At 38.5% G+C, this 15,663-nt stretch overlaps 1 protein-coding gene across 1 annotated transcript in view; it reads left to right on the top strand.

Annotated features, from left to right (window-relative positions):
• The window catches only part of DYTN (dystrotelin), a 50,548-nt gene that overhangs the window by 4,771 nt on the left and 30,114 nt on the right, over positions 1-15,663 (top strand). The window contains exons 2-7 of the mRNA XM_059927369.1: positions 4,645-4,719; positions 7,502-7,703; positions 9,542-9,627; positions 10,138-10,238; positions 14,562-14,633; positions 14,893-15,056. Of these exons, the coding sequence (XP_059783352.1) occupies positions 4,645-4,719; positions 7,502-7,703; positions 9,542-9,627; positions 10,138-10,238; positions 14,562-14,633; positions 14,893-15,056 (700 nt within the window). The remainder of the gene's footprint in view (positions 1-4,644; positions 4,720-7,501; positions 7,704-9,541; positions 9,628-10,137; positions 10,239-14,561; positions 14,634-14,892; positions 15,057-15,663) is intronic.

Here is a 15,663-nt window from a genome sequence, read left to right as displayed (position 1 = left end):
GGCAACCTAGTAGGTGGACATGGTTTTGCCCACAGTCAACACTAATGACTCCTAAATCTCTATCCCATCCTAAATAGCAACCCTGACCCCCAGACACAGAATCAAAAATTGAGTCCTGTTCAACACCCTGAACAGCTCCCCCTCCCAGCCAGTATTCTTTAAAACTGAGCTCTCAGTCTGGTAGCCACTAGCCACATGTGGCTATGGAGCACTTGAAATATGGCTAGTCCAAATTGAGATGTGCTGCAAGTGTAAAAAAGATACTGAGTTTTGAAGACAATAAGAACAGAAAATGTTTTATTAATAATTTTTATGTTGGTTACATGTTAAATAATATTCTGATAGATAAAATGAAATACATCATTAAAATTAATTTCACCTGTTTCTTCTTACTTTTTAAAATGTAGCTGCTAGAAATTTAAGGTGACATATTTGAATCATACTGTATTTCTCCTGTTGGACAGCAATACTCTAAAAATTTCTCATGGCTACTCCCTCCATGCTGGGAAATCTCTTTAAGCTTCTCCTTTTCATCACCATGTGGAACCCTCTGGCTCTAGTCCGGCATTCCCAGTTTCTGACCTGTTCCCTTTCACCTGGACTCTGCTTGATCCACAAGCCTTCTCAGAAAGAAACCTTGACCAATATGTCTGCCTATTCTCTCAGGTCACCTTAGCTCCAGGATTTGCTGTCCAAGGACCATTCCCTCCAACTCCCTGTACTCCAAGCCCAAGTCTCTGGGGACAAGTCCCAGTTCCAGAATCCTGGACTCCCAAGTGTCTGGGAGGTAGTTTCAACTGCCTATTGGACATCTCCATTCAGATGTCTTACAGAAACCTCAAACTCAGATGTTGAAAATGAATTCCCATTCCACCTCTATGCACAAACTTTATCCTCCCCCATTATTTCCTACACTTGGTCTCCCTCCCACGTCCAATTAGCCACCAATCCCTGTCAATTTCACTAGAAAATTGTGCCTCTTATCTCCCCCCAATTTTCTCTCCCCAGTACCATTCAGATCGCTATCATGTTATAGAAAGTAAAAAATTAAACCCCTCCCATAATGCCCATAATGTACTCCTGTCCCCAGATAAACAGTTAGAGGTCTGATATATAACCTTTCCTACTGTGTTTATTGTGTTCTTTTTTTCTATTAGTTTTTATCATTTACAAAAATAGGACCATACTAAGTTATAGACACATTGCCATGGATTTGGGCTTATAATCATGCTTTAAAATGTCTTTCAACCTCAAGATTGCCAAAAAATTTTTCTTTTAATTGTCTTAGAGTTTTAAGAATTCATGCTTAACTCTGTAATACATCCTGGTGTTATTTTTGTTTATGATCTGAACTAAAGTACCTATATTATATTTTTCTAAATAGTTATCCATCCAATGGCCCCAACACTATTTATTAAATAATCTATAATTTCCTCATTGATATAAACCACCGATATAAAAGGAAGTTATTGATTCTCACTGAGTTAAAACATCATCTTTATCATATGCTAAAACCCTATGTAAGACATATATACACTACCAAATGTAAAATAGATAGCTAGTGGGAAGCAACCGCATAGCACAGGGAGATCAGCTCGGTGCTTTGTGACCACCTAGAGGGGTGGGAGAGGGAGGGTGGGAGGGAGGGAGATGCAAGAGGGAAGAGATATGGGAACATATGTATATGTATAACTGATTCACTTTGTTATAAAGCAGAAACTAACACACCATTGTAAAGAAATTATACTCCAATAAAGATGTTAATAAAAAAACAAAAACCCTATGTATACATAGGTCAGTTTCTGATTTTGTCCTGTTCCATTACTCTATCTGTTCCTGAAATAAGCACACATTGCATTTATTCTTACAGATTAATTTTATATTGTTTTGTCAAGTTCAAAATGGTAGTTGGAATTTGGGTTGGAATTGCTTTAAATTTATAGGGTAGAATTCATATCCTTATGTTATTGAACATTCCTAATCCAGGAATATCCAGGAATGGAGGAAATAGATCTCTCCATTTATTCATATTATCTTTAATGTCTTTCAATAAAGCTTTATAAGGTCTTACACATTGTTTTGTTTACTTTAGGCATTTTTTAGATGTTAAAAATTACCTGTTCTAACTGATTATTCTTGGTATAAAGTGGTGGTACTCAAAGTATATTTCCTGGACTGAAAACATGAGCATCGCCTGGGATTAGAAATGCAATACCCAGGCCCCCCGACCCAGACTCTGGGGGTAAGCTCTGCAATCTGATGCGAGTAAAGTTTGAAAACCACTGATATAAAGGGAAGTTATTGATTCTCATACAATTGTCCTAAATCCAGCCAACTTGCAGATGATCCTCATGAATTATCTGGATAGAGAGGCAATCAGAACATCTGTACATCTCTTCCTTCCTAAAATTTATAACTCTTATTTTTATTTGTTTTTGTAGATTAGAATTCCAAAACAGGGACAGCAAATAAGTTCCAATTCTATTATTATATGCCAGCTCCAATGGACTCATACTGACATCCTGGAGGGCTATCCTTCAAGGTCTATCAAGGAGATTCCACCCTATCTGGCACAGTGTGGAGGGGACAGGGGTGGTCCTGATGCCCTGTATTTTATTTCTCTGCTTCAGACTAGAGTTGGATCACAGTGGTGAAAAGGGGGATGGGGGTGATTTTTTCCTGACTCTAACAGGGATGTCTTTTGTCTATCTCACTTTTATATGAAATTTGCCTTTTATTTCTGACATTTTAAGGATGTTTCCTCTCTTCCTAGATCATGTACCAGTTTTTAAAAAATCAGAATGGCTGATGAATTTTACCAATGTATTTTGAGAATCCACTGGTTCAGTAACTTTTTTCCTTCTCTTAATATATTAATTGTTGAACAAATTTTAAATTCCTGAAATAAACCTTTCCATATCATGGAACATAATTCTTTAATGTGTTCTTGAAAATGTTTGCTAATATATTATGTTTTATCTTTGCTTTCATCTTAAATAAGATATGTTTATTTTTTATATATCTGATTTAGATGGTATTTAGATGAGACTTCAAACTTTAGACTTTTGAGTTGATGCTGAAACCGTCCCATATTGGACAATTTTCCTTGGCCAATTAGACCAATTTCCTTCAAAGGCTCAAATCAGAATTTAACTAGTTTCTCTCAGTAATAACAATATTTTCAATAAAACTGTATCAAATGTTGGTATTACAGTTATGTTAGCCTCCTAAAATAAATTGGGAAGTTTTCTGAGTTTTTTCCAGTTTTTTTTTTTTTAATTTTTTTTAATTTATTTTTTTTAACATCTTTATTGGAGTATAATTGCTTTACAATTGTGTGTTAGTTTCTGCTTTATAACAAAGTGAATCAGTTATACATATACATATGTTCCCATATCTCTTCCCTCTTGTGTCTCCCTCCCTCCCACCCTCCCTATCCCACCCCTCTAGGTGGTCACAAAGCACCGAGCTGATCTCCCTGTGCTATGCGGCTGCTTCCCACTAGCTATCTATTTTACGTTTGGTAGTGTATATATGTCCATGCCACTCTCTCACTTTGTCATAGCTTACCCTTCCCCCTCCCCATATCCTCAAGTCCATTTTTAGAAGAGTCGAGTAACAGGGATTCCCCTATCCCTTGAAAGTTTAAAGGAATTTGCCTGCAAAACTATCTCTGCTTATGGTTGTTTATCTTTGATGACTGCTTTTCCTCGTCAAAAAGTCTTCTGTAGTAATTAGTCTTTCAACTTTTTTTTCATATGTTTTGATCATTTCTATTTTCTATTACATATACATTTTCTATTACATATACAAATGTACAGGGCATTTGTATATTACATATACATTTTCTATTACCTAGATATGGCTCCAGAGCTTTCTCTTCTCCTCCACACTGTGAAAAGGGTGAATACATACTCAGTGCCTGGTAAGTGCTCAGAAATGCTAGCCACTGATGTAGTGATGTTGGTGGTGGGTAAAAGAAAGTATATTAATAATTCTTTTCTGATTATAAAAATAACATGTGCTCTTTATAGAAAATTTAGGTAATATTGACAAGTAGGAAGAAAATAACTAAGAATTCGAGCACTCAAAGATATCCCCTGTTAACAATCTGACGAATGACATTAGAAATTAAGCTCCACGGGGCAAGAATTTTTATCTGTTTTGTTAGTTGCTATATTTCAAGAGCCTGGACTCATGCCAGGGCCATATAGTAAGAGCTCAATAAAAATCTACTAAATGAGTGGATGGTTAGTCATTTTCATAGATGCATAAATATGTGTGTACATATGACTAGAATATATTAACAAACTGAATTTATATTCTACAGATAGTTTTTTGTCTTATTGTTTCATAGGCTATTTCATTTTTATATAAAAAGTGGACGGCTTCATGGAGAAGCCCTCCTCACTGGGGGATTCCTTAGTTTGGTGGGCTCAGAGGAGGCTCTCTATGGTCACCTGCAGCCTAGGATAGCGTAGTCCATTATTATTTGTTCCCAGGTAGGAAAGAGAGCTCTAGACTTTGATTTCCTCACCTGCAAAATAAAGTAGGGCTACATGCTCTCTAGGATCTCCTTCTAGGATATGGGATTTATCTAATGAGACAGTCCTTTATCTATGATATTTCATGTTTTCTTTACAGATGCTCTTAATAGTATTGAGAATTCCATTTATAGAACAGCCTTCAAATTACGATCAGTGCAAACCTTGTGCCAATGTAAGTACAGGTTCTCTTGAAACACTTGAAATAATCTGACCCTGATGTGTAATGTAAAAGTCATAGAAAACCAAAAACTCCCCCCATGTGAGTGACTGCTGGATCTGGAAGGTTGGACCTGTGCATCTACCCTACTTGTAACAGGGAAGATGGAGTGTGGAAGATACACCTGTGTGTTCCACCCACATGTAGCTTCGCTGACTGACAATAGACAATAATTCATGGATGAGGATTTTAATTCTTTAAAAGAATGTTCCTACTTGGTTTCTGCAAATTTTTTGTTTGTTTATTCCCTTTTCAGGATACCAATATTGACGCAAAATAAAATCACAAAATAAGTTAGTTTAATATAACTTGTAGATTCAAATGTAAAAATTTCTAAATTCCTTCTACTACTTAAGACTTGCATTTTTAAGTTGTACCCCCGTCTCTTTCTGAACCTGCAAAAGTAAGTTCAGATGAATAATCCTCAGGCCATAAAGTTTAAAAATCGCTTGAGAATTTCATGAGAACTACTCTTTTGCATTAAATTTTATCTGATTGAATGCCATGGTTTCTTTTCCTATACTGTTATCTAGGTAAAATACAGTAAAAATTTTTATGTTGTAAAAATTCTCCAAAATGAACTGACTTGGGTCCTGGCTGTGAAAAACGACAGGCATTCAGCATATCTGATGTTATTGATTTCTAATAAGTTCTGTACTGCATTTTTTAAAAATCACTTTGTGTAATTTATGACATTTATTACAGCAGACCTAAAAAAGTTGTGTTTTATATATATATATAAATTGTATTTTATATATATACACACACACACACACACACACACACACACACACACACACATATGTCATTTTTCCTAAAGGTTGAAATTTTTTAAAATATTTTTCCTCTGCCTAATAAGTTAGGTAGACCAGTGGTTTTCAAAATGTGTTTCATAAAGTGGACATGGGTGTGAAGTAGGGTAAGAAAGGGCCAGCGAGATGGGAAAAGGAAGTAGAGGCAAGTCGAGAAAACCCAAAAGGGCCAGCAAGGTGGGAAAAGGAAGAATAGGCAATTAGAGAAAACCCAAAAGGCTATCTCCTCTACCAGAACAACTCTGTTTTTCTCTATCTTCCATATTGCATTTCTGTGAAAGTGTCCTTTGAAGAAGGGATTCTTGGCTTAAAAAAAATTTTTTTTTTAAATCACTGATATAGACAAATTACTTATATTACTCCAGAAATCAACAAAAGGCAGAAGATGCTCACTAAAAATTTACCCTGAATCATGCTGTTTTCCTGGAGAATGTCTCCTATTAAAGAAAGTTAGCAGCCAATGCTCACATGAGCCTCCATCATTGTTCATATGAGACTGGATGTGTACAAACAGTGTAATTTGAGGGTGTACCTTTCGGGATTTTTTATTACGCCTGGCATCAGAAACAGTGAATATAAATAATATGCATGGGAAATAGTAACAGTATACGAAATCAGAAGTTGGAAAGTTCTACGTATAACAGATAACCAAACAAAAATTGGGGAAACAAAAGTCCCTAACACCGAGATAAACATATCGTGAGCTCCAGGCAGCAGGATCTGGAGAGCCGGAGAGCGTTCCTGCACAAATCTGGTGGTGAGATTAATGGACACCACTATTATCTGTTTTGCTGTAATACAGAATTCTCAGCAGAAGCCATAGCATCCTGTGTACAGCACGCCAGGCCGAGGTGATAGGTTTTGTGACTGAATAACGATGAAAGAGTTTTCAGTCTCTACCACATGCAGCCACGTTTTTATCACAGTCTCATCCCAAAACATACCCCCTCACTTTCTGAGACTCTCCCTTTAAAAGCAGTATCAGAGAACAAATAAAAATGTTTATTATACGTGCTAGATTTGTTGTATGTGAGGTTGATTTACGAAGTAGACAGAAGTGCAGGGTTTTATCACTTCACAGGCTGAAGCATTTTAAATGCCAGCAGCTCTTGGTGCCACTGACGTCCCCATCTCTCAGATGGCACAAGTGGGTGTTTATTCATTTTGTCTGTCATCCTCCATCTGCAAGAAACCATGGGGTCAGCTCTATTTCATTCTTCCTTATATTTATTGCCTTGTAACATTTTTAGGAGAAGGTGATAAAAAAAAAAACATGTAAGAAATAAACCATTATTTTTTGTAAGCAACTTTGGTTTTATTAAGTGCCTTTCTGGATAATAATACTGATGAGACCAAGATCAAAAAAATAAACATTACTAAAGCAAGGGTGAGACCTAAGGAGTCTAATTCAGCAACTGCTCTTTTATAAAGATCACTGAGTTTTTTAAGTAATGCATTTGCATTTTTATACACAATATTCCTTCTCGAGCTAGGCTGCAGACAAGAAAAAATGATATTTGAACATGAAAGATGAATTTTCTCAATCCACTTAATAAACAGCATAAAAATGTTTTTCCCAACTTTTCACCAGTGTCCTAACTTCCTCGGAAAGCTATTTTCAAGTTTCTCACTTCTTTCCCATTTAATTTCCTTTTATAAAGCCACATCCTAGAGGTTATACTGGGAATAATGTTCTAACTATGCTTTACAAACAGATGCACTTTTGCAAAATCAAATCGACTGTTAGAATAGGAACGCCTGAATTATACACAAGAGAGATGTATCCAAATAGTGGCCATATGTAATTCCCTTAAAAAAACAGCTGCCATAAAAAACAGTCTTCATTAAAGGCTAGATGATGTTTATTTTTTTGAAGCCTTTTGTTCAGATCAGAAGTGATGCAGTGTTTCCTTTGCTTCCTGCAGTGGACTTGATTGGCAGTTCTCTGATTCAGCATGTCCTACTACGTCAGAGTCTCTGGGAGGCAAGAGAAAGTGCTGTCTCTGTGCAGCAGCTTTTTCAGGCTCTGCAGGAGCTGTTTCAGAGAGTCAGGGTGGAAAAACCAGGACAGGTGCACCCCAGAGCTTCGGAACTCACTCTGAGCCTTCTCACAACAATGTATGACAGGTGAGGCTGAGGGGACCATGCTGTGACCTCACAGGGGGTGTTTAGTTGCCTCTGGTCATTGACCAGTTGGGATTGTCTAATATTTGTTCAAGGTTTGATATCTAAGAAGGCTTCTTTGTTTGTTTGTTTTCCTCAAATGTATTATTCAGGAGGGGAACAAAGAAGTACATGCTTATCAACCTCACTAATATGAATGACTCATGGACAGCAAAAAGGGGGAAAATCCACATTTTCATACAGACTCATTTCCACTCTAGAGAAGCACGCACACCTTTTGCTAGGGCAATTATGCATCTATGTATACATATAAATTACACTTTTCTCTTGAGTCCCCGGTAGTATATGTCTTTGCTTATTCCTTTATAACCAGTTGTCAGTTTCTGTTTGTGAGATAAAGTTGAATAACCTGTGCATAAATGGCTAACCTATTGTCTTAGTCTGGGCTGCTATACCAAACTACCGTAGACTGGGTGACTTAACAAACATTTATTTCTCACAGTTCTGGAGGCTGGGAAGTCTAGGGTCAAGGCACCGGCAGACAGATGGGTCTGGTGAGAACCCACTTCCTGGTACATAGAGGGCCATCTTTTGGCTGTGTCCTCACATGGTGAAAGGGGCGAGGGCGCTCTCTGGGGTCTCTTTTGTAGTAATAGCAATCCAATTCATAAGAGTTCCACCTTTGTGACCTAATCATCTTCCCAAACCCCATCACTAAATACCATCACATTGGGGGTTAGGATTTCAACATATGACTTGGAGAGGCACACATAAAACAGTTTACACCCTGTCAAAGGCTTGATTATGCATGCTTTAAGTCAGTGGTATTGGGTGTGTGTGTTTGTGTGTGTGTTTACCACTTTTTTGTCCCACTTCAGTTGTGTTTATCCTACGTGATCTTGACCCAGTAGCCTTCATCCTGTAGAATGGACTTTTAAAAGCTCACAGTAAATATAAAACATGTGGAAAGTGCAGAAAAGAGTGAAGAAGAAATATCACCCCAAAGCCTGCCTCCCAAAGGCAAGCACAGTTTAACCACTTGGCAAATTCCTTACTAGTTTATTATTTATTTTTTTTGTTGTACAAATAATATATAAGCATGTTCTCAAGTTATTTTTTCATGATTTCAGTCTCCTTAAGCATTGTGATTTTGGCTGTCCTTTCTTGTATCAATGCCTGCCTCTAACAATCCTCCTGCCTTTGATACATTGTATTTTGTAGGTTTGGAAACTGCACAGCCAGTGGGCACAGTGTAATGAGGCTCTAAGTGAGGGCCTGAGAATGGGTGGATTTTTTTTAATATAAAGGTTTGCTCCTTCTGCCTTCCTTTTGGCCCTTGTCTCTGTTGTTTGGTTTCCCAGCATGTGAGCCCTAAAGGAAGTGAGACTGCCTGGTCCAGGAGGACCCAGGAAGACCCAGGAAGACGCCTGGGTCTCCAGTGCCTAGGACACTGCTTAGTACAGAGGAAGCACCCAGTAAACATTTGCTGAACACATGAATGAATGAATAAATGAAGGATGAAATATTTTCATTCAATTCTTAGTTCTGTCAAATTCTAGATATAGGAAAACTGACCATGAAAAGCGTGAACTTGTAACACGGTGTCAGAAATGTCCATTCAGGGACTTCCCTGGCGGTCCAGTGGTTAAGACTCTGAGCTACCGCTGCAGGGGGCACAGGTTCCATCCCTGGTTGGGGAACTAAGATCCCACATGCTGCACAGTGCAGCCAAAAAAAAAAGAAAGAAAGAAATGTCCATTCATAGTCATGGTTTTTATAAACCACTTTACCGAGAATAACCCTGCTTTTCCCATTCTTATTTCTGTTTTGTTGCCATGCAGCTCGGGAACGGGTTTTCTCAAGCTTGGACCTGCAGCTGCTGCCCTGATTGCCCTCTCAGGGGATAGTCCTCTTACAAAATACAGAGGTAACATATGTAGGAGTTTTGAATGTCTGAAGTGCAGTGACCACCAAATCTCTCCAACACGTTATCTTCTTCACTCACACCTGTATCCCCGCCACACTGCTCTGGTTCGGCAAGTACTCAGCAAGACCTAGAATTTTTCAAGATGTTGATCTATGCTTTCTAACTATTCATAATTTGGTTATCCTTGATATTTATTTGTATAGGGATTATTCAGACACCAGTAGTTATTATTCCTTTAAAGACAGACTCTGCTCACATCACCATTTACCAACCTTGTGGTCTTTGTCATTGATGTGCTAAATTATCAAAAAGTTGAAATGTGAATGGATCTTCATTAGTTATCAAATTATTTAGTTTGGGAAGCCTTCAAAATAGCAAGCAAATAACCAAGAATTATAACTTTCACCTTTATACCCACAGATAAACTGTTTAGAATTCAAAGCACATATTCTTCAAAGATATATAGCAAGTATTCAGTTTAAAGATTTCTTTCCCCCCTTATGTGTCTAGCTCTTTTTCAGCTCTATGCAGAAAATAACAGGGGAGGTTATGATTCTGGGGCACGCATGACTCGAAGGATTTTGAGAAACCTACTAACAGATCTACAACAGGTAAATCTCTAATACTTAAGAATTCTAAATTTGTTCCAGTTATATTAGTCACATTTATTATTAAAGGATCTGATTTTTACAGTGTCAATTCTACCTTAATATAGTTCTCCATGCAACCTCTCTCCTCTTTAGCCACTGGTATTATCTGAATATAGACTGATCTACTGCAATTGCTTCCTAACTGCTTTGCCCAACTCAAGCCTCTCCTCTCTGCAACTCTTCCTCCACACAGCAGCTAGTGACTCTTCCAAAATGTAAATGTAAATGCCTAAAATTCTTCGTTGGCCATATTCTGTGATAGAATAAAACCTGAACTCCTTAGCCTCACAGGCAAAGCTTTCATGATTTGACTCAATCCTTCTCTTTTCAGAAAGAGGTAAATCATGATACTTATACAAATATAAAATGAACATGTATTCAAAATTTTATTTAATTTGTCAATTAAAAGAGGGCTCCAGTAAGTTACAACTAGTTGAAAGAAATAACCAAAGAACAGACAAGCTGATAGATTAAGAATTTTACAACGAATTTGCAGGTGGACCCAAGACTGACTTTGGGCTGAAGGGGAGGGTTGTCCCTCAACCAGGACAGAATTTATTTGCATGTCTATAGATAAGAATTATTTGCATTGTGATCAGTTGTCTACAAGTTAACGTTAATGTCTACAAAATTATAAAATAGCTTAGTCAAAGACAGTGATGCATATCTCTACAGGTTCAGATAATCCCCATTGAAACGATATGCAGTGGTTTCTTTTGCGTATTCCACAGTGTTTAATTTTTCCTTCCATCATTGTCACTCTTCCATATCAAAATTGTTACTGTACCTGACATGCACCAAGTTCTCCATGCCTGACTTGTGCAGGTGCAATCTGTCTGCAACACCACTGGCTCTCCTTTCACTTGACAAATACTGTTTGTCTTTCAAGATCACTCAAATATTAGTCACCTCCTCACTGAAAGCTTCTTTAACTCTTGTACATAACTTTGTTATAGCACTGGTCAAATTTTGTTGCAATTATGTCCTAGATATATGCTTTTCCACTAGGCTGCTTCTCAAGGGCAAGAATTTTATCTCTTTATCTTTATGGCTTGAAAAGTTCTTGATACTAAAGCCTTCAACGGGGCTTAATGGAAACATAGATGAAATGCAACCCCGAATACTCAAATAGTTGCTTTCCATCATTTCCTATTCTTTAAGAATGTGCAAATGTAGTGTTGTTTTTATCCATACTAGGCAAGGGAATTTAACATCCTTAAAGTAAATATGTTTCTTAAATATTAAAATGATGTAAAATCATGTAACCAAGCAAGATCTTCTGCAAATGGGTTAAGCAGGCTATGGATTATCTTGTGTAGAGCGGTCACTGTCCCTCTGTATCTTTTACCCCTATTTCAAGGATGCGTCTATTCTTCTTCAAGCCCCTGTAAAATCCCCAAACTAGGTTTTCCTCACAGTGAAGCCATAGTAATTTTCTGTCATTTTTCCCCTGGGTCTGGACTGTAGGGGAGAAAAAAAGTTCTTTTTCCTTGACCCATCTTAAGTTCTGTGACTGGGGCCCTATAAATTGGACTGGCAAAAGACAGAATTAACAAGAGAAAAACAAACCAAAGTTTATTAATGTGTATAGTGCATACACATAGGAACACCCAATGATGAGTAACTCAAAGAGGTGGATGGAACTCAGGCTTGTAAATTATTTTACAGTAAACAAAGGAAAGGGGGCTCTGGGCTTCTGGGTGGGGGGGAGGCAAGTTATGAGAAGGTGACGGGAAATAGATGGTGAACAAGTGTTGTTTAGTAAGGTCTGTTATGCCGATTTAAGTCTGTGATTTCTCCATTAATAAGTGTTGTTAAGAGTCCTCCTCTTTCTGATAGGGAGGGGGAGACACTATTGGTAAAAAGAAATTTCCTTTATAAATGTAAATTTACAAAAGGAAAACCTGTGCCCTGTTTTTAGAGCTTTTTCTGCATCTACTGGTTCTCAATGGCCTTTAGTTCAAAATAATACATATGCCAAGGGCTCATATTTGGGGGTGACATATTCTGGTACCCTTCAGAACCGAGGATTCTGAACTGGGGATAATTATGATACAGGTGGGAGTGGGTAAGGAAAGAGATTATCAGACAGGGAATATGATTTAGAAAACCCTGTCCAAAATTACCTTTGCTTTGATTTGGCCTTAATAGTAATAGTTTATGTTCATATTGATTGTAATAATTAGTATTTAATGTATTCTGTAAATTCCAAATAATATGTAAGATGTTCATATTTTTTAAGTGGAGCAATGATTTTTTTTTTTTAATTCCTAAGGTTCAAACATCATATGTAGTTATTTAAGAGCTGTTCTGGTGGTTGCAGCAGCACATGGGCCCTGTTTTCTGCTGACTCCAGGCATATCTTAAGGAGCTACTTCCCCAATAATCCCAACATCTTAGGACTTAAGCTGCAGGGAGCCAGGGAGACTGGGAAAATCTGTCCATCCATTTGTGCAATCAGGCTTGTTATATTAAGGTGTTGAGGTGGATGTAATGAAAGAAGATGGACGGAAGGGCGTTTTCCTCCTCCTGAAATCCTGTGCTGCTTCCTCACTACTACAGCTGGCCCCAGGCTGGCTCCCCATCCAAGAGGCCCTAAAAATCTGCCCTTGTTTCAGGCTCAACTGATGTCAATGAGCTGCCGAAATGGCAGCTCCTGCAGCGCTGTCTGCCCCCCAATGCATTAGTAGGCTCCTGAGAAAGCTGTTAGGAAGGTGGAGATTTGCATAGCAAATTATCATCCTATTGACTTCCATTAAGACCACTGAGATGGGTTCCCATAGAAAATGCCAGGCCCCACCGTGTGATCCCAACCCCTCCCCCAAGAATCATAATTATCATTTCAAGTGGTGTTCTGCCTGTGCTGGCAAGCTATCCAGCCACACTGCATCCTTCCTTAGAACACCTGCAAGAAATTAGTCAAATGGGCAATTAATCCACAAAATCTTTGTGCACACACTTAAAAGCCAAAAATGTAGGTTAGAACCCACTACACAAGTGAGTTTTCTTTTGACTGGTGTCAGAATCACAGAGCTGACAAGTGGGTCCTATCTGATCCACATTCCTTATTTTCCAAATGAGGCTAAACCCCTTTCTCAGGGCTCAAGGACGCCATCCAAATAAATGCTCCAGTTAGCTCATCAGCACTCTCAGGCCAAAGTATGTTTAGTGAGTTATTTTTTCAGACAAAAGCCAAATAACGCATAGTACTTAGTTCAGCTGGTGATGGGGTTATTATCAATTTAAAGTACAAGCCATCTTGTCACGATTACGCAAATGTTTGTTGACTTCTGTCTGGCTAATTGTCAGCAAAGTGGCTCTAAGTGCCACTTTCCTGATTAGAAGAATGTTTATTCGAGTTGATGGACTCAGCAGGGGGGGTGTTTGAAATTACTTCTGAGCTTGGGAGCAAAGCCTGCTGACAGACTGTGCTGTAGAAGACATCAGATGTGAAACTGGGACCCACAACCAAATGGGCATAAATGGAGGTGACAGGTACATGTATCTGTGCATATAGATAATGTCAGGGCCAAGTCCCTGGCCATCTCGGCAGTCACAAGGGGTTCTTAGTCCCTTAGTTAAACTCCTTAATGTGACTGATTGAAAGATGGAAACCATTGAGTGAGGTGGTGTAAATCAAGCCATTGGAATACACATCAGGTCTGGGTGTGACGAAGCTTTGGGAGAACCCCTCAACAGAGTAAGGAGTCTTAGAGTGAGAGCTCAATTCTGCAGCTAACTTGCATTTGTTTGTTTGTTTGTTTGCTTGCTTGTTTTACCTTGGACAAAATATCAGATCTCAATTACTCCTTGCTTTAAACAAGGATAATGAGTGCCCTACCTCAGAAATTGGGATTTGTTAAAATGAGACGATGTGAAAGTGTTTGAAAAGGTTTCCTTAAAACTGCCCTGAACTTTAATACAGTATCGTTGTTACTTGTAATTCATAGGTGCACAAGGGCAAAGAAAGATTAAATATTTGACTGGGGTCAAAAGAAAAGAAACAATGCAAGCCCTCCCTGTGTTTCCCCCACTGCCAGACTTTCTTCTCACTTCCTCCTCCTCCCAGCTCCACTTCTTCCCACTTGTTCATTCATTATCTCTATTCATACACTGCACAAAACCCACACATGTCCTGTTTGCCTAGACTGAGACAGCCCATCCAATCTCAGACACCAGATACTTGTGGCGCTATGACCGTAAGCGCCACCGCTCAGGAGTGACTGGTGGCCACCTATTTCTCCATTTCTTGATCGCTGACGTGGGGTTTCTTGCCTCTTGTAGATCCCGACTGCCATGGGGGAAAGTCGAGCTCTGTGCTCTGTGGAGAGTGCTACACGCAGCTGTTTCCAAGGGGTGAGTGCCATTCACATGTCCCTCAGACCTGGGGGGCAGACACCACTGCTGACCCATTTAAATCACAGACCTACTACTCTACACCGCATCCTAGAGAACCTAATTTAGAGGTAGACTTGCCCCGACTTTGCATGCGATAAACTTCTTAAGTAGAGCCGACAGAAACAGAGCCAGAAGAGAAGATGAAAATACATTTTCATCTCTACAAGAGACCAAAGTTCCGCATAGAAACACATCCGAGTGTGCCATTGTTTTTCAGGTGTTGAGCTCAGCAATTAAAGAAGAGAAATTCCTATCTTGGTTACAATCTGAGCCTCCCATCCTCCTGTGGCTCCCGACCTGCTACCGACTGTCAACCCCTGAAATGGTCACTCACCCTGTTCGATGTAGAATCTGCAGGAACTTCCCCATCACAGGACTGAGGTAGAGTCATTCATCACTATTACACGGACCGTCACTCTCCAAATGGGTCTGGAGTTGGAGCTGCATCTCTCCAGATTCTTTTTGTGGTCCTTCTCACACATCTAGAACTCAGTTGATTTTGGGGGGTCAATAATTTCCTGTATGAGTGATCCTGCTTATAATAAATTTTATTTTACCTTCTATAATTAATGGAATATTAAGTTCTATGGACACATACTCTGACTGCTAGATATTTTTGTTCCTTAAGGGGAAATTTTTTTGTCTTTTGTTACCAAAAAATGCTGTTAAATACTTTGGAACCATCCATAATAATAACAATAACAATAGTTTACATTCTTTGCTTTTTTAAAAGTTTTATTGAAGTATAGTTGATTTACAAAGTTGTGTTAATTTCTGCTGTGCAGCAAAGTGGTTCAGTTAAACATATATATATTCTTTTTCATGTTCTTTTCCATTACGGTTTATCACAGGATATTGACTATAGTTCTTTGTGCTATATAGTAGGACCTTGTTACATTTGTTAAATGTTGAACAAAGGTTGTGTAGTTCACATGGATCATTTCATGTAAAGCCTGTTACAACTCTGTATACATGTGGTATTGTTATG

Source organism: Balaenoptera ricei, chromosome 7 (genome assembly GCF_028023285.1).
Source record: "Balaenoptera ricei isolate mBalRic1 chromosome 7, mBalRic1.hap2, whole genome shotgun sequence".
NCBI classification, from domain to species: Eukaryota; Metazoa; Chordata; class Mammalia; order Artiodactyla; family Balaenopteridae; genus Balaenoptera; species Balaenoptera ricei.
The sequence above is the reverse complement of the archived record's forward strand: the minus strand, read 5'-3'. Positions and strand labels throughout refer to the sequence as shown.